The 26156-nt window shown below is 53.9% G+C and overlaps 5 protein-coding genes across 5 annotated transcripts; 3 read left to right on the forward strand and 2 right to left on the reverse strand.

The window, feature by feature from the left end:
* Positions 1–463: 463 nt before the first annotated feature.
* On the reverse strand, positions 464–2269 carry QC761_119940 (uncharacterized protein; the record flags this gene model as incomplete). Its single annotated transcript, XM_062875275.1, has 2 exons — positions 464–1558; positions 1589–2269. The coding sequence occupies 2 exons, from the start codon at positions 2267–2269 to the stop codon at positions 464–466; spliced, it is 1776 nt and encodes a 591-aa protein (XP_062738521.1).
* A 2116-nt stretch (positions 2270–4385) lies between these two features.
* On the reverse strand, positions 4386–7572 carry CHT2_1 (Chitinase 2; the record flags this gene model as incomplete). Its single annotated transcript, XM_062875276.1, has 2 exons — positions 4386–6970; positions 7029–7572. The coding sequence occupies 2 exons, from the start codon at positions 7570–7572 to the stop codon at positions 4386–4388; spliced, it is 3129 nt and encodes a 1042-aa protein (XP_062738522.1).
* Positions 7573–12833: 5261 nt separating this feature from the next.
* QC761_119960 (uncharacterized protein) lies at positions 12834–13640 on the forward strand (the record flags this gene model as incomplete). The annotated part of the gene is made up of 1 exon (XM_062875277.1): positions 12834–13640. The coding sequence occupies one exon, from the start codon at positions 12834–12836 to the stop codon at positions 13638–13640; it is 807 nt and encodes a 268-aa protein (XP_062738523.1).
* Positions 13641–14638: 998 nt separating this feature from the next.
* Positions 14639–15957, forward strand: QC761_119970 (uncharacterized protein). Its single transcript, XM_062875278.1, has 2 exons — positions 14639–15289; positions 15361–15957. Exons 1-2 carry the CDS (start codon positions 14824–14826, stop codon positions 15648–15650), a joined length of 756 nt encoding a protein of 251 aa, XP_062738524.1. The 5' UTR covers positions 14639–14823; the 3' UTR covers positions 15651–15957.
* A 2141-nt stretch (positions 15958–18098) lies between these two features.
* Positions 18099–24163, forward strand: QC761_119980 (uncharacterized protein; the record flags this gene model as incomplete). The annotated part of the gene is made up of 2 exons (XM_062875279.1): positions 18099–18624; positions 18693–24163. The coding sequence occupies 2 exons, from the start codon at positions 18099–18101 to the stop codon at positions 24161–24163; spliced, it is 5997 nt and encodes a 1998-aa protein (XP_062738525.1).
* Positions 24164–26156: the final 1993 nt, after the last annotated feature.

Here is a 26156-nt window from a genome sequence, read left to right on the forward strand (position 1 = left end):
CCCAGAGATTGCTCTCTTCTTCTAAACCTGTAAGTTGTAGTAGTAAGCTGTGATGATATGTTTTGGTTATCTGCCCACAGCAGGATGGTGCCCCCATAAAGGGAACCGTTGCGTATCCCCAGGACAGATAGATGGTGATATCAAACATCAAACAACAAGCGAGAAACAGAAAGAGGCACGTAGCCAGAAAACAAAAAAAAAAAAAAAAAAAAAACCAAAAAAAAACAAAAAACAAACAAACAAACAAACAAACAAACAAAAAAAGCAAACAAACAAAAAAAGCAAACAAACCAAAAAAAAACAAAAGAAAAAAAAAGTAAACAGAAGCTTTCAGGTGTCTGGTAACGACAGGTATGTATATCTCAATCTATTTCAAGCACAGCAATCCCCCCAAACACCGGACGAAAGACTCCGGAAATGAAAAAAATGTGATACACACGTGGTGAGAGTTCTGGTCCCACGGCTAGCAACCAACCTCGTACCCAGCTGATCTGTTCTGTGGTATGCGAGGATCCGCTGCTGGCGAGGCACTGCTAGACGTGCCATCATGCCTCATCTGGTCGCCGACCGCCTGGGGGTCATCCAGTAGCAGCCGCCCAATATTGATTCCCGATCCTCCGGTCTCATTATTCATATCAAAAACACCAGTGAGACCGGGCAAAGAGTCCGTGGACTCGTAGTAGCTCGAGGCTGTTGTCCATCGCGCCATCTCTTCCTTAGACCCAGATCGGTTCAGCTGTGGCTCTAACGGATTTGTACTGGCAGAAGCTAGCGACTTCTCGATGGTTGTGTTGACTGATGGCTCCAGCAAGTTGTTCCTGCGGCTGGCATCTGCAATCTGGAGAGTGCCCTTTTCGATCTGATTGTAGACATCTGGATACTTGTTTCTGACTCTGTCACGGAGATCGGTAGGCTGTCGACTGGAGAAGTTGTAGTTTGTATCCCGCTGGATCTTGGTCCACGATGGCCCATATTGTTCGAGACCGTGAAGAATCTGCCTGTCATCCTCATCGGTGAACGGCCGTCGTTCCCGACGGTGTGATTTCTTGAAAGGGCCGCAAATTCCAAGCTCGACCAGGTCCTCCATTTTTTTTCTGTGAGCCCTGCTCTTCCTTATTTTGGGTGGCGGGTCCGAGTCTGGCTGTGCTGACGATGATTGCTGATCTGGTTCGGCAGCCACGACGCCTGGTCGTTCGCCACTCAAGATATCGTCGAGGTGCAGGCCATTCTTGGGTCTCGAAGTGTCACTTGGCGGATTTGGCTCAGACGTCGGGGTCGGGGCATTCCCATTCTTGGAGCGCTTTTTGACCAGCTGCCCTCGCAACTCATCAGGGCAGCATGTTCTGAATCGGTCTTTGAGATCTCCCGCGGACCGGCCGTTGAATTTGAACTCCGAATCCTCCAAGATATTTGTCCACTTCCCGACGCCGTGCTTGCTCACGCCAAGCAGAAGATTATTCGTCTCTTCATCCGTCCACTTTTTCCTCGGTTTTATCGCCCGCCTCTTCGCCCTCAGTTCAATGAGCTTGGCTAGTTCCGAGGGAGTTTGCGGCTGCGGCTGCGGCTGCGGCTGCGGCTGCGATATCGGTTGGGGTAGCGGTTGGGGTAGCGGTTGGGCGCGGTGTTGCTGAAGGTGTAAAGGAAGAGATCTTTCTTCAACGCCGCCGAAGAGGCCCATGTTTGGCGGTTCGCCATGATGATAAGGGTTCGAAGTGATCGGTGGGAAGACAGCGGCATTTGGTGGGGGGTGATGGAGACCGGCAATGATGGGAGGCACTACGCCCCGTTGAACAAGTTGTGCTGATTTCTGCTTTTTCAGGGGCTGGGGTAGTTGGACAAAGTCGTCCTTGGTTGTAAGTGCGCGATGCCTCTTCTTGTAAGAGCCATCATCCTGAGCCTCTTGAACATCGTCGACGATCCTGCGCAGTGAAAAGGGGGAAAGGGCAGCCGGCTCCGGTTCGCCAAGAAGGAAATGAAGGGGGCGGGCCAATGCCGTCAGTTGATTTGGATTGTCGAGAGAGGAAGGGTCTTCGGTCAACGAGCCGATCCCTGGCAGTTGCGTGTTGTTGTTACTGACGGTCGAAATCGGCAGTATCTGGTTTGGACCATTGCGATCGCCTCGCTGGCTAACATCTGATTCGAGCGGGGGCAACGACAGTGATTGCGACTGTTCGACCGAGCCATCCAGGGGCAGGCTTTGGATCGGAGGAAGATCGGGGATTTGTGAGTTGTTGAGGAGGTGTATTAACCTTGGCTCGATCGTGGCCATCGTGAAGTAATGACCTCGTGAAAGAGGGCATTGGGAAGTTTGGAAGAAGACAAGGCGAACCCAGGGAATCTCAGAGAGAGATGATCGAGAGGATATGTTGCGAGCGAGGTAGGATGACGCGGACGGCAAGATGGACAGGACGAGGGTTCGTACGTGTGTGTAAACCACGGCAGGACCGTGAGCGAGTGGGAATCCGCATCCGTGGGAATCTAGATTGTAGGTGGAGGTGTTGTCACAAGCGTGTGCAGCAGCTGTGCAGGAAAAAGAAAGACAAGCTGGAAACCTCGCTGGCGGCGCCTAGCCCCCTGGCTTTTGGACGTGATGGAAATCGGATTGTGCTCTAGACCATGCGCGAGGATGAGACATTCCTGCAGCTCTAGTTAGCTTTCGGTTGTGGGTACCTCAGCACTACTCAGCTTGGCGCGCGGCCCTGCTTGGCACCCAGCCCGCCAGAGTGGGTTGGAGGGAAGCCTTCTAGCACGTAGCACTAAAGTAGTGCCCGGCGCCTTCAGCGACAACGGGGTCTGCCACTCTCTGCCTTTGCCCAGCCGCGGAATATAAGAATCCAGAACACGTGGAGTTGGGTGTCACAGCACGCATGGAAGCCCATCAGATAGCATGGAAGCTTCAGTCAAAAGCTGAAAAGATATGCCAGAGGCCCAATATTTCCATCATGGGAACGCGGGGGAGGGCAGCCTGCCGGTGTGGGTGGCTGAGGTACCACCTTAGCAGTCAACATCTGCCATCTGCCAGAGAGCCGATCACCAACCGCCACCCCAGCCGTGTCCATCTCCGTCGATATCTGTTGGCCTCTTATCCCCCAGACAGGCATTTGGTCAAAAGTTCCCGCTTTCCTGACCGACAGTTCATTCAGCTAGGGGGGCAACAGGCAAACTTTCTTTTGGCCGGCTTACCACTCCCCCGGGTTCCCAAACGAGTAAATGAAACCGGCCGCCAACCCCATTTCCAATAGCACCCCCCTATTTTCCTTGCTTTTTTGATGTGACAAATCACTAGACCGCCAACATGCAATCGAGTGGCCTTTCAGCTTTGCATTCCCAACCCCCCCACTCCTTCTTTCGGGGAGGCACATTGCGGACAAGAAAACCAAGGCCTGCTAACAGTGCAGCCACCACTGTTTATGCATCGTATGCCCTAGTCAGTCATGAAAACATCAGATCACTCATCGGATCAGGTTCGTACTAACCCCATGACCACCCGAAAACCTCCATCGAAGCCTTCAAAGCCTCAATCTTCTCGATCAACTCTTCCAAATCACAACATATGCCTGGCTTTGTAATCCATCTTCGATCTCCCAGGAAATCGGAGAGAAACCAATCCCCCAAACCCAGGACCCCCCAAGCCACACACCCATCAACCGAGCCGATATCCGTCGGTGTACACGCTGACACACCCGCAGTGAAATAACGCCACCACCATTAGTCGTCCAACCCGACCACGTGTGCCGTGTCCCATTTTCTAGGAACAAAAAGAAAAGAGAGGGAAAAAAAACCTTTCAAAAGTGTTGCACAACAGTCGGCCATCAGCAGCCAGTGTGGGGATCATGACCATGTCATTGGCTGGAAGATGCCGTCGAATGTCTTTCAAGTTTTCTGTTCACCGAGAGAAGAGTGGAGCACGACATGAACACCTTTTTATGTGATGCAACATGTACGGCATGAGAGGGAGGGCAGGCCATGTTATGATGATGGGGGTTGTAGATGGGAATATGCCTGGTTCGCGAACCTCATCATTCTTCCAGAGGCCTAGAAAGTGATACCACCTAGGTATCCCTTGCTTCGTTCTTTTGGCTGGGTGACCAACTTGGATCTTGGAGAGGGAATCAGTCAATTCTGGTATACAGTCAGCCTTCGTGGAAGGTTTTGAGCAAATGTAGACATTCCGATGCATTGACACAACCAAAACGGCAAAGTCAACAACCACAGCAAAAAACGGGTTTGAACAACCTCCATCTAATCAACTCATGCTATCCTACCCCTCGAACATCCGCAACCACTCACCCCAAAGCCTACATAAATACAACGTGGAGTGAACGAAAAAACATTAGATTCATGCAAGCTACCGTTCAACAAAAGAAACCCCCCCATTTCACCCCTTAAAAAGCCAAGACAAGGGCAGCAGCAATAACACCTCCCAAAACAACCCCATTCCTCCCCGCCCCAGCAGTCACAGGCTGCTGCGTAGCTGAGGCAATAGGCTTGACATACCCACTGCTGTAAGGGAATCCACCCGAGGGCGTAGGCTTGATAACAACTCCCTCGTCACCACCGGCAGGCTTGGAAGTAGCAGTGACATCAGGCTTGGGCACAGTGATGATAGTAGTCAACTGCTGGACGAAGGTCGTGGTGGAGGTCGTCGTCTCCTCCTCAGCAGGGACATCAGTAATCACCTTGATTGCTGGCTTGGAGCTAGTCTCCATGCCTGGAACAGCGGGGACAGGAGTGGAAGTGGCCTCCGCCTCGGAGATAGGGCAGACAGTTGTTCCGATTGGGACGACGACAGTGGTGGTGCTACCCGCCGGGCAGTTCGTCACGGTGGGAGCACACGAGGTGAGGGTGAGGGTCTTGGTGGAGTAGATGGTTGAGGTGGTGTAACCCGCGGGCAGGGAGGAGGAAGAGGTGATGACGGGAGCGTCGGTCGTGGTGACGGGGCAGACGGTTGTGCCGATGGCGATGGTCTTGGTCACGACGCGGCCGGGGCAGGAGGTGACAGAGGGCTCGCACGAGGTCACGGTGAAGGTGGTGGTGGAGTAGATGGTGGAGGTGGTGAAGCTCTCTGAGGGTGTGATGACGGGGCCGTCAGTGGTGGTCTCGCTGGCAATAACAGACCCGGTTTCGCTGGCAGTGACGGTCTCAGTCGCAGACTCGGTCTCGCTGGCAGTGACGGTCTCAGTGACGGCCTCAGTTTCGCTGGCGGTAGCGGTCTCGATGACAGATTCGGTCTCGCTGGCGGTAGCGGTCTCGGTGACGGCCTCAGTCTCGCTGGCGGTAGCGGTCTCAGTCACACTGACAACAGCAGACTCAGTTTCGCTGGCGGTGGCGGTCTCAGTGACGGCCTCAGTCTCGCTGGCGGTGGCGGTCTCAGTCACACTGACAACAGCAGACTCAGTTTCGCTGGCGGTGGCGGTCTCAGTGACGGCCTCAGTCTCGCTGGCGGTGGCGGTCTCAGTCCCACTGACAACAGCAGACTCGGTCTCGCTAGCGGTTGCAGTGGCAGTCTCGGTGGTCTCATCATCCTCGCAGTAGCTTTCAGTTTCAGTGGCAGTCTCGCTAACAGTAGTAACCTCAGTCTCGCTAGCGGTCAGAGTAGCACTGGCGGTGATGGTCTCGGCTTCGCTGGTAGTAGCAGACTCGGTAGCAGACTCGGTCGCAGTGACGGTCTCTGTTCCACTCGCAGTCTCGGTGGCAGTGGTAGTCTCGCTGGTGGTGGTCTCGTCATCCTCGCAATAGCTCTCAGTCTCGCTGGCAGTCTCGGTGGCAGTGGCAGACTCGGTGAGAGTAGGGCTGGTGGTAATGGTCTCAGTCTCGGTGACAGTGGCGGACTCGGTGACAGACTCGGTGGCGGACTCAGTGACAGACTCGGTGGCAGACTCAGCGGTGCTGGACTCGGTAGAGATGGTGCTTGTGGTGGTCGGGATGATATCGGTCACGGTCACACTCTCAGTCTCAGTACTGGTAAAATCCTCAGTGTAGGTGATGCCAGTAGGCTCAGCAGAGGTTTCAACGGTTGTGGTGGTGATGTCAGGCTCGTTGGCAGTGATGGTCTCAGTCTCGGTGACGGTCTCGCTGGCAGTGGCAGGCTCAGTGGCAGACTCGGTAGAGATGGTGCTGGACTCGGTAGAGGTGGCGCTGGTCTCGGTAGAGGAGACGGTAGTAGTGCTGGTCTCGGTGGAGGAGACGGTAGTGCTGACAGTGGTGCTGCTCACAGTGGTGGAAGAAGTGGTGCTCAAGATGGTGGAGCTGGAGCTGGTAGGCTTGGGGATACCACGCTTGATGCAAAGTTTCTGCCCAAGTCCGAGGATGTTGCAGTTGAGACCAGGATTGAAGGCATTGAGATCGCTGAGATCAATACCGGCACGGGCAGCAATCTGATAGCAGTAGTCACCAGACTTGACACTATACTCACGCACGCAAGCGGTCGGTGTGGGAGCCGGGGGCGTGACGGTGTGGGTGTAGCCACCCAAAAGGCTTCGAGCATACTGGTAGTAGTTCAATCCAGCTGGGCTGGAGCCTGAAACGATGTTGCTCGCGCCATAGGTGGCATCATAGATCATGACACCACCAAATGCAGCGCTGTCCTTGAACTTGTTGATGACAGTTCGGAGGTTGGTGGGCGTGAGGTAGCCACTCGCCTCACCGTTTTGAACAGCATTGGTACTTCCAGGCAATCCAATGAAAATCTTTGCACCACTGCTGGCGGTCGATTGGAGATGTAAGGCCCAAGTGTCAAAGTTGTTGTTGGTGACGCCATGGCATCCTGGGTTGTTGTAAAACTGGACGAACAAAATGTCAAACTTGCTGTTCTTGATGATGTGCTTCATCTTGTAATACGGATCATCCAGAGGGCATTCGGGAGCGGCGGTAATCAGGAACTGGCGGTCGTTTGGGTTGAGTTGTGGTGTCGCCATGAACTGGCGCAGACGGCTAATCATGGCGATATAGCCCATTGACTGGTTTGCGTCTTCATGAAACTGTTAGCCAATCACGGCGTTATCATGAGCAGTCAAGGTTAAGCTTACCGTAGCTCTTCTCGATATCGAAGTCAAACCCATCAAAGACGAAGTTCTCCTCGCCCTCTTCGGCATTGAGGTAGTAATCATCAAACGGTCTTGGGACGGTGGAGCCGGCGATGCGAGGACCGAAGGCTTGCCACACGAACAAGGCAAAGCGACGTCCTTCGGCTTCGCTGCTGAGGTCGTAGTTGGCGGTCGTCTTCCACTCTCCACCAATGGAGAGAAGGACCTTCTTGCCCTTCTTTTGGCAGTATCTGATGTCGGCAGCGATCTTTCCGCAGTCGGACTGGACGTTGGTGTTGGCACCGTTGTACTTGTAGTACACTCCATCGCAGTGGCTTCCAAAGTTGGTACCCGGCCAGTTGGCTCCCGAGGGGTCCTGGGAGGGGGACTTGTTGAGGAAACCAACGGTAACATAGTCGAATCCAGAAGCATCACAGAAGGTGGAAAGCCTTGAGCCGGCGGTCTGACCCCAGTAGACATTGACTTCGGGAGCAGCAAAAGCGGGAGCCGCGGCCAGGGCGGCAACGACGAGAGTCTTGGTGAACATTATGGAGGTTGATGGAATATTAATAACACGGGGTATGTGTGTAAACAAAAAGAGCGTCTGGTCAACGGTGACCGTAGTAGTAATGAGTGGACGGTGCTGCGATAGCACAACGAAAGGACGCAAACAAGATGTTTGCACGGCTGAAAGAGCACGCCGCCGTCGAGAGTTGACTTGGAGAGGACCAAGAGACGTGAAGGGCGAGAACCTGCGCCCTTTTTGATGCCTCCTGCTTCCCAACTCGGCATGGCTCCAGGATCGTGGGATTCCTTCTGCATCAACCTTCCGTCACCCAACGCTCGGTTCAGATCTGGCGCTCTCAGCCAGTTGTCCGGGTCGGCCTCCGCGTGTGAGGACGGGTGCAAGGAATAGTGTGTGGGTGGGAAATGAGCACATGCATGGCAACCCTACCCCGATCCCAGGCGCGCGCTGTCAGAGATACATCGTGGACGCCTGCCCTCGGTGCGGTGATACAATACTGGAGAGCCATAATTATGCCCTCAGAGCCTGGTCACCATCGTTGACGGATGAGAAGAGCAGGATGATCCTGTGTCAACATTATTAGCTTCCAGTCGTCCACCATGCTCTGTCCCTCTTGAACTCCCCAGATGATCATCTCCATACCTGTTGCCCCCAACATGCGGGCATATTGTATACCTGCTCTTCACCGGCAAGTTCTTGCCCCAAAACAGCAGGAGCCCCTGCCAAGAAGATGTTGGGTTCTGCAGATGTGCGGGGACAGCAGCCGTGACCCCGGTTTGAGCGCAACACCATGCCAAAAGCAGATGGAATTCCTTGGGTGTGCTGCTGCGAGGGCCTTGTGCTCCTTACCGGGCTGACTCGACGTGTTAGCGCCGGTCTGGAAAAACCCTCGTTGGTCACTGAGCAAAAGACTATTTGGGAGTAATATGAGGGAGGGGACTGAAGGATGCCGAAATTCCTGTCTTCTCAGAAACCCACGCTGCGGTGCCTGACGATCAAGAGACTCCTGGCATCTTGCACCATTCGATCTTTGATACCTGTCTCTGACTCTTCTGGTGGTTTTTGGGGTTCCTTAGTAAGTGAGGCTCTGCGCCGATCGCCGCGGCCAGCCTGGGAGCCTCGCGCGTGGAGTCCACCACTGAAGAACCGAGAGAGCTTGACCATCTTGGCGAGCACAGACCGGATCCTGTTTTAACCTGATATCAACTCGACCATACCATGATACCGTCAAAAATAAAAGGAAACCTCCAGTCGGGGGCATCGACATCTCAGGATCGCGGTTCAAACACCCGATGATGGGTGAGGGAAGATGGCATTTCCATGTCAGGTACCCGGCCGTCAAACGTTGGTGGCTTCTCCAGCTGCAGCCCGTAATTTTGTGGAACCCCTCAGAGACGGAGAGCGCGTCCGGTGCAGCCGCCGAACAAATCCTGCAGCCACCTCCCATCACCACCGGGCTACCCGTCCCGAAAGTGTGAACGCCCCTGCATTCCTTCTGCCCCCCCATCATCATGCCATCTCGGCCCTGGCGCAAGACTTCACGTTGCACAGATTTGATAATAAAACCGCAATTAAGGCTGTCATTGAAAGCGCCGTAAACCCGCCAAGCGAGCCTGCTGGAAGGATGTGCTGAAAATAGCCTCTTTCTCTTCCGGGTAAACCGGTAGCGAAGCGTGCTGAAATCTCCAGACTCTGACCGCGATGCTGTTTTGACACCACCTTTTTTTTTTTTTTTTTTTTTTTTTGACAGCTGGCCAATGGCCACTTGTGCGCAGTCCCCCAGTAAAAAGACACAAGTCCCCGACATTTTAAAGCACCTGACAAAACGGACGAACCGGAGATGTCTCTTCAAGGCCGAGACCGCAAAAGTTCTCGACCCTGGAGTATGCCTCGGTCCCCGTCCGAGCACAACGGAAATGTGACAGAGCTTTCGGTGTACAAACGTCATGTTTCCTGGTGCTGTTGAGCTGGTAGCAATGATAGACATGAGGAGGTCGAGGACACATGCTGGCAGTCACCCTAAATCCTCAACTCGTTTAGTCCGAATCTATGAGGATAAGAAAAAGGAGGGAAAAGCCAGCACCGGGTGCCCCGATGCCAGAACGCAGAATGCCCAATGTAAAAGACTCGAATAAAACTGAGTAAGGTAGTCCGGATTTCATAGTGTTGGCCTGCAGAATTTCGTCTGTGGCCCTGTTCTCTAGATGACAAGCGAAGCTATCACAGCCGCTGGAAGCGTTGTTAGTCAGGTGGCCGCGTAATGCTTTCTTTGACGGAAAGACGTCCATGCCTAGCGGGAAGAGACTCTCTCTCTAGAAGATCGGCACCACGATATCGAACAGCAGCCAGATCCTCTTACTCCTCTTGATATATGTATAGACCTTGGAGCACCTTCCTCAAGACCTGAAGCCTGAGCCATGCTTGGACCACCAGGAGGCCGGTGATTCTCTTTTTTTGGGGGGTATTTTATTTTCTCTTTTGTCTATAGCTTCGACTTTTCTTTGAGGTTTTCTGTCTCTCTGAATTGTCATCCGACTTGATGTTCTCTTCCATGTTGGACTACTTGGAATACAGTGGCTATAGCTCCAGCTATCTGTTCGACTTCGTCCCAACCAACTTCCGCATTGCCGTCATGAAAGGCCTTTGCCGGTCAGGTACTTTAGGCTTGCCTTTAACATCGCACAGACGGAAAAACGATACAATCAAGTCCATTGTTCAGACATGCCTTTGTTGAACTTCAAGGAAAGCATCGTTGAGCAAATCCGTCTCGAGGTATCTATATGTTGGATACCTAGTCGATGAACTTGCCGCAGACTGCTCCGTTTTCTCAATACTGTATCTGTTTAGTTGCATATCAACCAAATGAAAAACATTGTTCGGGATTTAGTTCTTGATCAGACGCCTTGCGTTGCCTGTATGTACTTGGCTACTCTAGTTTTGAAGACCCAATACCTTGTGATCTGTTTACCTTATCACCCTTCGCGATAAATCTCCGTAAAATCCCCATACGATGATGGGCATTGGTTGGGAGGCATACTCTCCAGAATTTGGCAGTTTGGATGAGATTCGCGGTAGCCAATCACTAAGGCGACACGCGAATCCTATGCCTACAAGACACCTCGAAACGGGACTTCGAGATCGAGGATATTTTGCAAATATAGAATGTTTTGTCGCATGGTTGTCTTGCTGCAGATGCAAGCTATCGGGATGTTCACCTGACACCCTAAAATTGATGTATGTTCTGACTTCGAGTCGAGGTCTTGTTCACGCCGTATTTACCTCAACGGCAGCTTGGGTGTGATGCTTCAACACCAACTCAACTTTGACTTAGAATAGACGTTCCGATGTGACCTGTATTATGGGCGACTATCAAGTAGTTGTAGCAGTCTCGGAGTTTTATATTGGTTCCCGGAGAAGTCGACATGCTTTGGACTACAGAAGACAGGAAGAGAACACCCTGTGCTGTAGGTAACAAGTCCTTATGTGTATCCCAGCTCTGGCGCTTGGATATAGTTCTCTATCGCCTCTTGAGGAAAGTCGCTGCTGGTTGAGTGTATTTTCTTAAATCCCTCGAACCTTCTGGGCATTTGTCTGGAGAGAAGCTCATATATGTCTCGCCTATCCTGTGTCGTGCGAGCCATCTCACATGGTCACGGGCAGAGAGATAGGTTACATCGTCCAACGCAAGAACAGCTCAGCACAAACAGACGTCACTGGCCCAGGGCCCAGCAGATGGCAGAACGTGTGCATGTCGGCATACGATCAGTGATGTGACATTGTCTCTCACCCCAAACAATCTCATGAGACTCAAAACCAAGGTCGGAGAGACTTTTCGAGATAAGAAATTGCAGAAAACGCCGCTTGCGCCATAGGGCTCCATTCTGGGGTTCGATATTGCAGAGGTGTTGTCGAGTGACGGACGTGAACTGGTTTTCGTCCAAACTGCCAAGAGGGGTAGATGGGATGACGGCAGACCGTGGCATCCGAGACCAGGAAAGCCCTGGTACCACGACGACCCTGAAAACAACGACCAGCAAGCACCAAAACACCACGGTCGATCCCAGCTCGCCATTCCAAGGCGCGAGGTGATCGTCATAGGAAAACAGCAAACGCAGCTTCATGCGGCCAAGGGTCTGTAGGGTCGAGTCCCCGGTCTTGATTCCCCCGCATAAACGACAGCACCGGTGGTGGTCAGTCATGCCCCGTCGCCCTGTCAAACTAGCCACTAGCTAGCGAACTGGACAGTTATTTTTGGTGGATCAGATGGGATGCCCGGCACTGGACGGCGAATCTCTAACGGCGCTCGCTCGGCAGTTTCTTGTTCTGTGCAATTCTCTTGCAGATGGCAAACAAGCGCTAGTAAAACGGCGGAGAAGTCTTTCTTTTGCCCCTTTAGATAGTCTCACAGCAGTTTTCTTGTGGTACAGTCTGCATGGCCGATGTATGGGTATGGCATCGCAGCAAATTTGTTGGGGCTCTGGCGAATGGTCAGGTTCAGTGGCTGTGCGAGGTCGGCTGTTCCCCTGAAGAAACGGCCCCGGCCAATCATGTGCTGCGGAAGTGGCTCGCGGCGGCTGGGCTGGCTTGAAGGGCGCCACATTGAACCAATACGATGGACGAATATCGCAAAGCTGCATCGTAACAGACTCTCTTGCTGCACAAGAGGAGAGGACGTTGTTAGGATCTGTGCTGTTGTTGAGGCTTTGAAAATGAACGCTTCTTTCCGATTACCGTCACCTGATCTGATTGCCGTTTCTCGTTGGTTGCTGATGTGAGGTTGTGTTGATGGGTCCAGTGGGGGGGTGATACGAAGAACGAAAGGAGGCCCGCCTCCCGAAGAAGCAGCCCCTGTCATCACTTTGCGGGACTCTGGGCTCTCTGTGCAACCTGCTGAACAAGGTGCCACTCACAACTTTTCCCGTCCTCTTCCACTCTCAAATTCATTCGCTTTCCCCTTTCGTTTTCACCCACGCTCGTTTCTACCACGTTTTACCACGTTATTTCTAATTCGGCACGTACGCACGCCGCTCCTACAAAGCTTTGTCGAGATATCCGGATAACTGGGTCACACGGGCCTTTCATTTCGCCCACATTAGACGGCTTTGTAACGGTTCCCGTCGCGCCTTGGCCATCTCATTCGAAACCAGTCACCTCGCACGAGACCAATTTCGAAAGGACACAACATCGCTGGGAGACCGACCATATTTTAGCAGAAGCGGTTTTTAATTTTGGTAAAAAAACAGAGACTAGGTGTCTGACTGTCACGGACTCAGCCAGCCACGATGCATATCAGAAAAGCCCTTCAACTATTCGTTTTGGGGCTGTCGGCCGCCTCTGTCGCCGAAGCTACGTTTGTGAGCCCAAGACTCGCCCGACATGAAAGAGCTCTCCAGCGAAGACAAGACGATGGCGGCGATGCGCCGCCCAACTCTGCCTCTGACCCTGCCGACGAACCACCGGCGCCATCGACGTCAGATGCCCCAGTGACAACACCAAGCACTAGCTCAACAACACCACCACCACCCGTCACATCATCAACCCCGCCGCCTCCTGAGGAAACTTCCATTTCGGTCACTTCCAGCACCACGACGACGACAAGCCCTCGGCCAGGCAACCCCGTCTCTTCCTCCTCCACATCGTCGACCACCGCCCCGCCAGACCCCGACGCAAGCGATGAGCCCACCACCCACGTCCAGACCATCACCAGAACCATCGTGACTACTAATCCCGATGGTCAGGAAACGACGGTCATCGATGAAGTTGTGACTACCTCGACCTCGGTACCACTGCCAAACGGAGGTGGCGGTAATGGCGGCGACACGGGTATGTCCACAACGACGCGCGACACGGTGATCGGCGTGGTGGTCGGTGTCGGCGGCGCTGTTGTTTTGGCTGGTCTGGGTTTTGTTGCCTGGAGGATTTGGGGCAAGAAGAAGCAGCAGGAGGAGCAAGACACCTTGATGGACGATTACAGCGCAGTTGGCGAGAAGCCAGACACGATTGGATCGACCAGCACACGCACTCCCTTCCAGAGCACACTCGAGAGCTACCACGCGCCGACACATGTCAACACGGCATCGAATTTCTAACGTGCTCTTCTCACGGCCATTTTCTTACCTGTCGATAATTCTGCCATTTATGGGAAGCCTCCCGGAGTTTTTTTTTTTTTTTTTTTTTGTTAACGGTTGCAACAACTACAACATCATCACTACTTTGCATGCTCAGTGGACAAGGACGGTTGTTTTCTCGTCCTCGCCGCTTGAAAGGAAACCCAATGTGTATCATGGTGGAGGACTAGACAATGTGTTGTTTCGCTCAGGAGCTCATCACAAGAAGCATTTTGCCTTTTTTTCTCTCTATCGGGTGGTTGGTTCTGGTCAGCATAGATTGGGAATTTATCCTCGGCGTGTGGCTGAGGGAGGGTTGTTTATTCGTTACTCTCCTTTTACATTATTATCTTTGTTTATTCCCCATCCTCAAAAACTAACGACATGGCGTTGAGAAAGAGAAGTTACCGTTTAATACCAATATCGACTATCTACCTTCCTACCATCTACACTAGTGAAAAATATGAAAATCTCGGTTCTCGAAGCTTTTTGAGATGAAGAGATGGACGAAGTGAAACCGAAAGAGGAGCTTATGACTCCCCGCTCCATTCACACTTTTGAAATGCCAGAAATTGTCGGTTGAGAACTAGTGTGCGAACTTTTGTCTGAATGGCAGATGTCACTCTCATCTGATCCTGGGATTTGGTTTGGTATCGATTCAGGAGCTTGAAGCCGGCGCCGGCGCAAATTCCGGGGGCGATGACGGCATTGGTGATGCAAGGGGCATTTCTCTCCAACTTCATTCAAGAGCTTTGCGTCATGGGAGATCACGTGCATGTTCTTCTCGGGGGAAAAGTTCTTGATTGACGGGTGGTGCTCGAGCCTCGTGGTAAATCATGGTTGTCTCAGACAGGTTTCAGGGTGACTTTTTCTGTGGGAATAGCTCCATGCGCAGAAACGGGGATTGGGTTGGGGTTTGACAGCGCGGGGTAGACATGCTGTAGTGGTTAGGTTTAATATCTTTTGAGGCTCGTCTTTTACCATCGAAACCTGGGGTTTTTGATGTTGTTGTTGTGTATTTTGAAGGGTTCACTTCGTCCTCTCTTTTTGATATTGTCAGTTCGTCCATCCAGGTGATGGTAGGTGGTCTAGTTCTTCATTTCTGAATAGCATTTTGTTTTTGGTTTGATCAACGGCCTTTCTTTGATACCCCTTTTCTGTCAAAATGCGTTATCTCTCCTTTTCAGTTTTTGCCCTAGGTATCACCACCACCTCCGCCACCATCCTCGTCTCGGACGGACACGGCGGCGTCATCCACAACCCTCGGTACACCCACCAAAGAATCGACAGCCGCAATGTCAAGATCGACAACCTCGCCCTCCACGCCGCGGTCCGAAGGTTCAACGTTGAGCAACTCCAGAACCTGACGAGCACCCTCCCCGTGTTGATACCCCGACAGGCGGCAAACCTCCAGGTTTTTACCTCCGCCCTGGGGGGGGCTACGGCGCCTGCTATTACCAACTCGGGTGATCCTGACAGACCGTTTGCTGTCGACGGGGATACCTTTCCCGATTTTGCGACGGCGAGCAACAGGGCTTGTGACAACCAGAAGAATGCCTGTGCCAAGATTGCGAATGAGGGGGGCCAGAGGGACGGGGAGTTGACGGTGGGGGAGTGTGACAGGCAGATGGGTGAGTTTTGCTTACTTCACACTTACACTGGAGAGGGATAGCATACCTAGATAGGGCTGACATATGAATAGAACAATGCAAGAGTGCGGCGCTTTCGGCAGCCAACAGATCTTTTGATGGCGCCGCGGGTGAGCAGCAGCAGCAGCAGCCACCGCCGCAGCAAGGGGGCGGTCGTGGTGATGATGGAGGACAGAGGCAGGATCCGAATCGGGGGCAGGATCAGGGGCAGGATCAGGGGCAGGATCAAGGGCAGGATCAGGGACAGGATCAAGGGCAGGATCAGGGACAGGAGGAACAGGCGCCGCCCGAGTCGGTGCTGGTTAGTTCGGATGAGAATTTTGATTTCTTCTGTGATGTTTAGGCCTGGGAGTTCGGGAGGCGTGGGAGACTGATGTTTTTTCTTTTGTGGGTATTTACAGCAAGGGAACCGGGCAGGCAATGGTTGGTGTAAGTGACGAGGAGGCCGGGATTGGGCAACCTGGAGCACTGCTGTTTCAGACAACTCGCCATTGGGCACGGAATCAGGCGTGGGAGGCGGTTTTCCGCCTTTTTGTACATCAATGGTATTACTGGTTGTAGGGTGTTTATGAAGATGCCACGAAGGCCTGGGTTTTGCTCATCTGAATTCCATTCCATGAGGCGAGATGGCTATCCCTACCGTTGCTGCACGAGTTCGCTGTCCGATATGCATCACCGTATGCATCACCGTATGCATCACCGTATGCATCACCGTCAAAACATACAGAAGTGGCGGGACTGCCAAACGTACGGCCGGGTCCCATCAAACAACCCATTGTTTCGGGAAGTTTGGCTGCTTCGGCCGGCCTGGCTGCCGATAACCAACCCCCCGCGATCTTCGGAACGGACCGAGACATTGCTGATTGTACGGAGTACGGGGAGCATAATCATTTCATCTGCCGGCATTTTGAATGGTGAGTTGAAGATGTGATGCAATGGGCTTCCGTGGGAGTTCCAATGTGGATCCCGCCGGCCTGCTTAGTGCCAAGGGAAACCATGCGCGCGGGGCCTATGCACAATGTCGTGGCCAGTCAGTCGGTTGTCGTGTTGATGGCACGCTTTCCGTGCTGTTTTGGCTGTTTTCTGAACCTTTAACTTTCCGGGGCGAGCCAGGTAAAGTTCTAGAGCGCTGGTAAGCTGGAAGTTGACGAGGTAAAAAACCAGCCGCCGTTGCAAAACCTGGAGAAGGTTCTCCAAGTTGTCGCTTTTTGCCTATGATTTCTTTAGCATCAAGAACCCTTACGATCAGCCCCTGTTTGCTTCTTCAGGTGTCATCCAGCCAACAGCACCGAAATTACGGATTGGCCTGCTTCGTCCAGCAGTGGAGCGCGACAAGGCCCGGCTCATTAAAGCAGGTGTTCCCAGTCCGAAAAAATAATTGCTAGTCGGCCCACGACACCCTCTCCTCGTCCTAACCCGGTCCCTCCACCTCCGCTCCCCATCCCCATCTCGAGCCAGCCACACGGTCATTCTCGCGTCCCTTTTACAGCTGCAAGCTGCCGAGTCGAGTCCATCGCCAGCCTGCCCTGTTGCGCATCCATGTGTTTGTGCGGATCGAGCCCGTTTACCTTTCTTGTCGCTCCTTTAGCCTCAGTTTAATTATTTCCTTGGCCATATTCACTTCGCCTGCCGACAGCCAACGTCGGACACGCGTCGTCGCGTCCAGCCCGCCCGACCGTTGCTGCATCTGTATCCCCTAGCCCCCTCCCAGGTTTCCCCAGGAAATCCGACGTGGGAGTTTTGGGCTTGTTACGGAGACGATACTCGTCCCGCCTAGATAATAATCGAGGACCAGTAGCAGGCGACGCTCAACTCGTCTGCGCTGGCTCTCGGCCTGGTGAGTAACGCACCTAAACCCAATTCCATCGCTGCCGTCCAACCATCGACCACGCTGGGCCACCCACGCATATGTCCCGGCAGCCAGCTCACCCCCCGCCACCACCAACATGTTCGGCTAACATTGGCTGTCGCTCCCAGTTTCCTAAAAACGTCTTCCTTAAATTTGTCACCGCAGACTCCTCCTCGTGCACTGGCACAGGGCGGCCCTCTCAAGCCGATCTCCAAGTTGCAGGCCTACCCACCATCGATTGCATCGTCCCCTGCCCTCTCGAGCGCTTCCACTGCCGACGGCGAGGCATCCCCCGTACTACCGCCTCTGCCAGTACCTAGATTACCTGAACGAGTCCGTGGTCTCTTGAGGACTCCGCCGCCCGCCGCTGAGAGATCAGGAGACGAGGATAGCAGGGACGAAGGCTTGGCTCCTGGCGCCACCGATTGGGGTTCCCCCTACCCCTCGAACCTTCGAACCGACAGCACCTCTAGCAGCGACCTTTCTGGGGACTCTCCCATACCAATCCACCGCCTTCAACTACAAACCCCCTTCTTGCGTCCCGCCCCGCTCATCGAAGAACCGCAGCCAGAGCCCCCACGGCAGTCAGGCCTGAGTGCGGCCGCAGCTGTGCTTGCGAACCGAGCCAGGCGCATTGCGCACGGCATCACAGAGGATTGGATACGTCAGCACACGGCTGCTGGAGGTGACCAGGAAAAACGACATTGGTTCAGTGACGGAACCGGCGATAGTGAGAACTCTTCACTGAGCGGCTCATTTTCCGGTGAGGAAGCTGCGTGGTTGGGATACGACGATATCAACCTGGAAACCCCACGACCAAGAAGTCGTGAGACCGATAACGGACGGTGGCTGTCATCCGGCCTCGACCGCAGAAAGCAGGCCAGTAACGAAACGTTGAGACAATCCCACCTGGACCGTGCAAAAGAAGCCCCGGCCGCCAAAATGGTGTCTTCCGACGAGAGGTCAACGCCCGATAGCGTGGGCAACCGCGGATTCACAACTGACTCGTTGTCGGCCACTCAGGGGCGTCTCAACCTCCCTGAGAGGCCCGGCACACCGAAACTGAACGGAATCAACGGATCGGCGAGTGTGACGCAGACAGAGCATAAGGCGCCATCAACACCGTCAAGAGCGGCTGTCAAGCGCGCGTCTTTGAGTGCGACCCCCCGCGCATTCAGGAAAAAGGTACCTTGGAAGGGTAAAAACATCATGGTATGCTTCCCGAGCAACGACCGACGGGGTCAGCCCGGCGGGCCTCCAATGCCCCTTACCGAGACCCAGGTGAAGGGCATGCTTCGAAGTTGGGAGGAGCTTGGGTACAACACCGAAGGATTCGATTTAGCATCGGATGCACAAGAGCTTGGGACTGCGGAGCATTCACATAGTAGGGGATCCTGGCCCGACTTTGATGATGTCGCACGGGAGCGGCAGAGCGGCAAATACCCAATAGTCCTTCCCGATCTCAATGGTATGTTCTCGGATGTGAATTGTGCGCTTTACTGCTGCTTTGTTTCTAACATTGTTCACCGCTTGCAGCCTGGAAGAAGTACGTCGACGAGCTCAACGAGGCCAAACTCCGCGCCCTGGGCGTTTCGTTTGGCGATGAAGAACCTCGCCTCCCTCCGCCGCCAGCGATCTCCCCCGCTACGACGATGAGCCGGCAAACGTCGATGCAATATCCGCCCCTGCCATTCTCCCCACCGATTCCAACGTCCTCCGCATCGAGCAACCAAGCAGTCCCCGGCTTCCCATTCAACGTGCCGTTCTTCACCTCTGCCGCCCAGAGTCCAGGTATCCCGGCCGGCGCATCACCGGGGCCGTTCAACAAGTTCAATCCCCGGGCGTCTATCTCGATCCCTTCGCCACATGGGTGGTCTCCCTCCGTCATGCTCGGGCACCGTGTTGGTTCGCCCTCGCTCGCAAACCTCAGCTCCATGATGTCTCCTACTTCCCCATTCTCTCCCGATGGGATGGGCCCTGTCGGGCCTGTTGGACACCAACGGCATCAGTCACTACAGTTCCCTGTCTTGCCTCACCAGTTCCAAGTGCCAGTCAGAGCCTCGCCGCGCCTGCAGGATCTATGCGAAATTGACGAGGAGCCGGCAGAGGAAGAGGCACCGAAGCCCCACGAGGCCGGCTTTGTGCACCACAACGCTAGTGATAGCTTGCAGAAGGAAATTGACGAGGCTGAGTATCACCTCGAGGAGCAGATGCGCTCCCAGCTCGACAATGACGAAGACTACAGCCCCCACAACGAAAACGATAAGGGAGAGATGCCTGCATTGCCATCTGTGCAGTTCGCGGCTCAAGCCCCCCAGTTTAGTCAAGCGGATGGTCTTGTTCTGCACCACCCTAGACCGCACAGCCGAGGTCACTCGCTCTCTCAGAAGTTTTATACCGAAGACGACGCAACTGTCGAGGGTGGCTACAGACCCACGCTGCAGGGCATTAGTTCGCACTTGTCAGAAGATTCCGAGATCGAGACCAATCCGAGTAATCTGGGAACTCCTGTTCAGAACTTTGATTTTGCCAAGATCGCCCACCAGCGGACGCTGTCGAATGACAGCAACCCATGGCAACACAGTGAGCCCGGAAGGCCGGCTGCTAACGGCAATCACCAGCCACGCGTAAGCCACGGCAGCAAGTCTTCTTTCTCGAAGCTCAATGTTGAGGCTCCGGAGTTCAAGTTCAACCCCGCGAACTCGTTCACTTCAGATAACGGGTTTGCCTTCTCAAACTCCTCGTTCGCGACCCCTGTCTTCAACGCAGGGTTACCGCAGACCGTTCCCAATGCGTTTGGTATGGCGGCTCCGTTGCCAGCGCCCGTTCCAGCTCCTGTGCCAGCTCCTGGCCCTACCAAGATTAATGTCAACGCTGCGCCCTTTTCGCCTGGATCGAGCGACTTTAGCTTCTCAAGCTCAGGCCCCAAGTTCAGACCTGATGCTCCCGCCTTCACCCCAACCGGCATCCCCGGAGTGACTGCTGGTTCCGTGAAGGGCACGAGCAAGCCTGGCTCCATCTTTGGAAGCATTGATCTTTCTGCCGCGGACATTGTCAAGCCCGCGAAGAAGTCGCAGGCCGTTCCTATCACCAAGCCTGAGGATGAACAGCCCGATGAGGAGCGTGAGGGTGGCAAGGCATCTGGTCAGTACACTGGCGAGGAGACACGCAGCAAACGAGCCAGGTCTTCGGTTGCTCCCGATGATGATATTGCTCTCTTTGCGGAACGTACAGGCGACCCTACCTCGGTCGTCGCCAAGCCAGAGACGGTTGCCGAAGACGATGGACCGGTGGAGGACAAGTCCTTCGATGAGTCCAACAACGGCCAGGAAGACACCGCGCAGTCATCCATGGTAATTTCAGCAACACCGGATACCGAGGCTGCAATCAGTCCCTCTGAAACTTCACCGGACCAGGCGACTGTTCCTTGGGCGCCATTCGAGTTCAACAAGCCGACTGAGATGCAGGCATTCGCCGAGGCCGCGTCATTCGAGCCTGGAAGCTTCAAGGCTGGCCATACGAAATCACTTTCAGCCACGGCCAAGGCCTTCGTTCCTGGCGTGCCTGTGTGGGAAGACGATAAAGATACCACTCCTGAAGCTACACCTATCGTTGCCAACGACGAACATTCAGGACTCAGTCAAGATGCCGCTGAGACAGTCGTCGAGTCTATCGAGCAGCCAGAGGAGGACCTCGAAGTGCCGAGTCCCGCTGCCACCCGATCACTCGACAAGGAACGACCCCCAGCTCCTAAGGGGTTGGCTGCGTCCCGTTATGCCCGCTCCTCCCCTCCACCTCCGCCTCCACCCAAGCAAAGCGGGCTCTCGGCCTCCCGGTTTGCCACCGCTCCCTCCCCGAGCAACGAGCAACCACAGCAACAAGTTTCCATGCCTGCTTCGTCTACTGAACTTGATGACAAGCCCTTGCCCTCAGCTCCGGCGGAGGAGGCTGCTGGGGATATGCTTGCCGAACCCACCATGGCTGATCTGGATGAGATCATGCGTCGACTCAACGAAAATCCGGATATGGGTGTGAAAAAGACGTATAACAGCGAGAACCAATGGGCCCATGCTGACCCAGCTCCTCGGGGAACGTCATTGGAGGTTCCACTTGACGCCCCTCTGCTCCGCAGCGAGGCTCCTAGCCCTAAGCCAAGCAGCCGTCAGTACGATGAAATGGCCGACTCCCCAAGGACGTTGTCTGCCGAGCCTGAAGATCCGTTCAACGATCAAATGCAGTATACAGAGGGTGCAGTTCAGCGCCTCAATGGAAGCGAGAGCCTTCCTGCTAGCGACTGGGAGGGCACCTTCACAGAGGACGAACAAACGAAGCTTGAGTCGCGTGTCAAGTTCTTTGACGGCCGTGTCAGCGATCTTGTTGATGGACTGCTTGCTGCTCGCCTCAAGCCTTTGGAGCAGCTTGTCTCTGGTCTTGCTCGCAGCGGAAAGCACCTTCATTCTTCCCAGCCACGTCACAGTGTGTCGGATACGGAAGATGGCGACGACGAAGAGGATGGGTTGACTCATCTCAGGCGCCCTGCGAGCCCCCGCCGGGACCGCAGAATGCAGCAAATTCGTGCGGTCGTTTCCGAGGCGCTCGCAGCTCACCAAAAGATTCCAGCAGAATCGGCTCGTTCTTTGGCGGGCGAGGACAATTCTCGTGTCCTGTCTGTTTTGGAAGAGATGAAGACACAACTCAACGTCAGGGCCGACATTGGGAGTATCGTGGAGGAGGTTATTGAACGGCGTATCCCGCCCGCGGCTGTGGATAAGGATCATGAGATCAGCCAGTTGCACGCTCGGCTTGCGGCTTTGGAGCAGCGTCTTCGTGATAGCGATGCCAAGCTGGCAGCTGAAACTGCCGCTAGACGGGCGGCCGAGGATAGTGCCGCCAGGGCTAGCCGTGAGCTTGAGAATGCGGCTACCAAGATTGATGTTGAAATGATGAACAAGAGCTCCTTGGGGCAGCGCATCAACGACCTCGAGGAGCGTGTGCACCACGCCGAGCATCAGGTGGAGGAGGCAGTCAACGGTAGAAGGGCTGCTGAAGATCGTCTTGCAGAGAACCAGCGGTTGCTTCGCATCTCTTCAGAAGAGGAGACTCGTCTTCGTGAACTCGTCGATACTAAGGATAGCGAGATGAACGAGGCGCGCAAGGAAACTCTGCACTGGCGGGGTGAAGCTACCCGTATTGCTACTATTGCTCAGAGACGGGATAAGGACCTTGCTCAGGCGCTTGACGAAAATAAGGCGCTGCACAAACTCATTGAGACCCTTGGCACCCAGGTCGAGGAGAACGAGCGTGTCCGTGACAACTATCGCACCAAGTTGTTCTCTCTCCAGGAGGACATGGCCAAGGCTGCAAAGGATATTGCTGAGGAGAATGCTCGTCATGCCAAGCGGGAGCAAGGCCTTGTCGCTCGGCAGGAGGTTCTCGAGGCTAGACTTCAGGCCGAGGCTCGAACTCGCGAGCGCATTGAGACTGAGCTCCAGAGGCTGGAAATGGGCGAGCGCCAGGGCATGCGCGCTGTCGCTGAGTGTAAGAGACTCGAAAATGTTCTCGCCGAGATGCGCACCGAGAATCACAAGTTGCACCAGAGCGCCCTCCGCTACCAGGCCGAATTTGAAGAGGCTAGGGAGTCTGCTGCCCGTGAGGTTCAACGCACTCGCGATGCTATGCAGAGCGAAATCGACGCTGCCAATCACCAGGTCAACGTTGCCCGCAACGAGCTTGAGGACCAGATGGCGAGACTTAGAAGCCAGCTCGACCAAGTCAAGATGGATGCTGACACTTCCAAGGCGCGCCTTGAGATGCTCTTGGAGGAAGCTCAAACCACCAAGCAGACCGAGCTTGAAGCCCTTGCTGAGAAACATCAGAACGAGGTGGAGGACCTGCAGGCACGCTACGACCGCCAGCTCAGTAACACCAGAGAAGATGCCCACCGCACTGAGCAGAACCTGCTGGAGCGTCTTAGCATCTCCACCTCCAAGTCCGAGCACCTCCAAGACAAGGTCGCCCATCTCGAGGAGAAGCTTGAGATTGCCAAGGAGGCTGCACGGGCTGCTGCTCAGGCTGCCAAGTCGTCTGTTGGTGGTGCGGAATTACCTGCCCAGGTTGGCGCTTCCGCGGCCAGGGAATTGGGAGTTCCAGAGAGGATTTCGCCCCAGGCTCTGCGCGAGTCCATCATGGTCTTGCAAGAGCAGCTCCAGGAGCGTGAGCAGAGAATTGAGGAGCTTGACCAGAAGCTTGCCAAGGTTGATCCCGAAGCGGAGACCAAGATTTCCAAGCGCGACGACGAGATCATCTGGCTCCGTGAGCTTCTTGCCGTCAGACATTCGGATCTGCAGGACATTATTGCTGCTCTCGGACGTGAAGATTACGACAAGAACACGGTCAAGGATGCGGCGATCCGTCTCAAGGCTAACCTCCAAATGGAGGAGCAGGAACGCGAAAGGGCACTCAATGGTGGTTCTGCCATCAACCTGCCCAACATTGCCGCCACCATTCGCGAAGCGGCCACTCCCCGCGTTGCCCAGGCTGTTGGTCCTTTGGCGGCCGCGTGGGGTAACTGGCGCAGGTCGAGAGATCCGTCGTTTGGTGCTGCCAGCAGTGTACAGTCGCCCACCGGGTCGACTAGTGGCAGCAGCACCACACCATCCAAGAACGGCCCTACTGCGAGCGGCTTCCTCGGGGGTCTGTTGACACCTCCTGCCTCCAGTCTTAGACAGACGCCAACCGCCCCTCCAGTAAAGCAGCCGACTGCTTTCTCGAGCACCGGACGCCGCTTCACTGCCCAGGACCTTGCCAACCGACCTCTCGGGCCAGCTTCTGCCGCCGTGCAACAAGCGCAACTAGAGACGGCAGCTGCTGTCCCCGCTCTCCCCTCGGTGTTGAGCACCCCGCCCCGTCGCACCGTCTCTTCCGGACCAGTGACACCGCCGATGCGGGACAACGCCTACGACTCCGATGCGCAAGACTTTGACGATGCCGAATTTTATGAGGAATGAGCACGTCCTCAGAAACCAGCACCATCATCAGTCCGTGTCTGTAAGCCCACGTGGCTCAAATTATTATAACCCCCTATTTCCTTTGTTTATTTTCTATTGTTTGTGTTGTCGTCAATCAAGATGGAGGAGGAGAGAGTTGTAGATAATGATGGATGGGAACGCGAGTTTTGGCATGAAACACACACCAATCAGCAACATGGTTTACATACACAAACACCCATTCACGCACTGAGAAAAAAAAGAAAGCAAAAACTAGAATGATACCCCTTCCCCCTTTTTATATATTTCTCTCAGTACCAGATTGTTGTTGTTGATGTTGATGTTGTTGTTGTTGTTGTTGTTTGAGGAAACTTTTGTAATTTTGGCTTTTTGTCGATAGTTGTTGTTTCTGAGGAGGAGGAAAGCAAAGTTCGATTTTAATCAATTCACTGTCATTGTCTTTTTTCTTTTAGTTGGCACCAGCAGCAAGTTTGGCTTTGGATGTATGATTCTGTATATTGCCTTCTCTTCTGTCTCCCCCCCCTTAAAAAAAGGGTGAGCTTTTGAATGTTTGTTTTTGTTTTTTTGTTATGCATTTTTGTTGTAAATTGAGAATGAAAGATAAGAATGGTCACATGTTGCGAGACGACTAGTTGCTAGCTTTGGCATTGGCGTTTCTTTTTTTTTTTTTTTTTTTTTTTTTGTTTTGTTTAATTTTGTTGATAAAAGTACACCGCCCCAAGAGCAATTCTCTCAGACCTGGCAGGGTTATTATAAAGGAAGGGAGCGCAGGGAGGGTTGAGGTTGAGGTTGAGGCTGGGGGGAGGGGGGAGGGGGAGGGGGACGGTGGTTGTGGGTAGTGTAATTATAGGGAATGTGTTGTTTTGTTAGTTGAGGTTGCTGTTTGTATATAGCATGGAAGAGCAGGCAGAGTAAAAAAGAAAAAATTGTTGTTTTTAAAACGTTGGGGTAGCCCACACGGTGATGGTGAGATGGAGGAGGAAGGGGAGTCCTTGTTATAGAAAGGGGCAGGGTGGGAAGACCCCTGATTATATGCAGCCCTATCGGAATATTCCGATGCAGGTTGGACAAAAGTGTCCCCTGAGAGACCCCATGATTTAGTGGGGAAGGTGATGTGGTGAGGTAAATACCTAATGGTGAGGGTATCGCCATTCACTGCCAAAACCACCTGTAGCTGCAAGCTGAAAATGGTGGTGTTCATCCCAAGTCCAAGTCTGGGCGTGATGGTATGATGTGTCAAAACTGTCGTTGTGCTACTAGCCTGCGACGCTGGGGCCGTAGAAGTGTCAGACCCCTTGAGGACGGTAGCTATTGGTGTGTCTTAAGTCTCAAGAAGCAATGGGGAGCACACAGAACTCTGTTTGTATATACAGTGGCAGACATACCTTTACGGCTATGAGGTGTCGCAGCCTGACGCCCAAAACGACCTGCTTATCTCTATCAAGCAAACAACAGCAATGGCATCAACAGAGACTCCGTCCTCTTCTTAGGATTTGTTACGGAACATGTTCATAACCCCTTCACTTGCCAGCTAGACTTCCTCGAGAAACTACTTACTAACGCCGTCGCACAAACAATTAGACGGTATATATCTCAACGTAGAAAAGGAAAAGAAGCGCACTTGTTCTGGCGGATTGTTTCCTGGTTCGCGCTTTTGCGCCCTATCTACTGCGCAGTCATGATTCAGACCCGGAGACGGTCAGGAACCTGCCCGCAGGTCCCAAAGCCGCACTGCTGTCTACCCAAAGCTCCGGACCTCCCATAACCAAACCGTCATCACTGCGTTGAACTGTCGAGAACAAAAATGAAGAGGATGAGGAAGAAGAGGATCTCCGATCGAGTCAAGCTCTTCTTCGAAGCCGCCGAGGGTGAAACAGGCACGGGGCAGGCACTGTACTGGCGACAGAGCTTTACCGTAGTAGCAGCATTTAAGATCAATAACCGCTCAAGAGCCACGGCTTTATCGTTCTAGTCATGGCAGGAGGAGCTCTTC

The sequence above is a fragment of the Podospora bellae-mahoneyi genome (assembly GCF_035222275.1).
Source record: "Podospora bellae-mahoneyi strain CBS 112042 chromosome 1 map unlocalized CBS112042p_1, whole genome shotgun sequence".
Taxonomy (NCBI): Eukaryota; Fungi; Ascomycota; class Sordariomycetes; order Sordariales; family Podosporaceae; genus Podospora; species Podospora bellae-mahoneyi.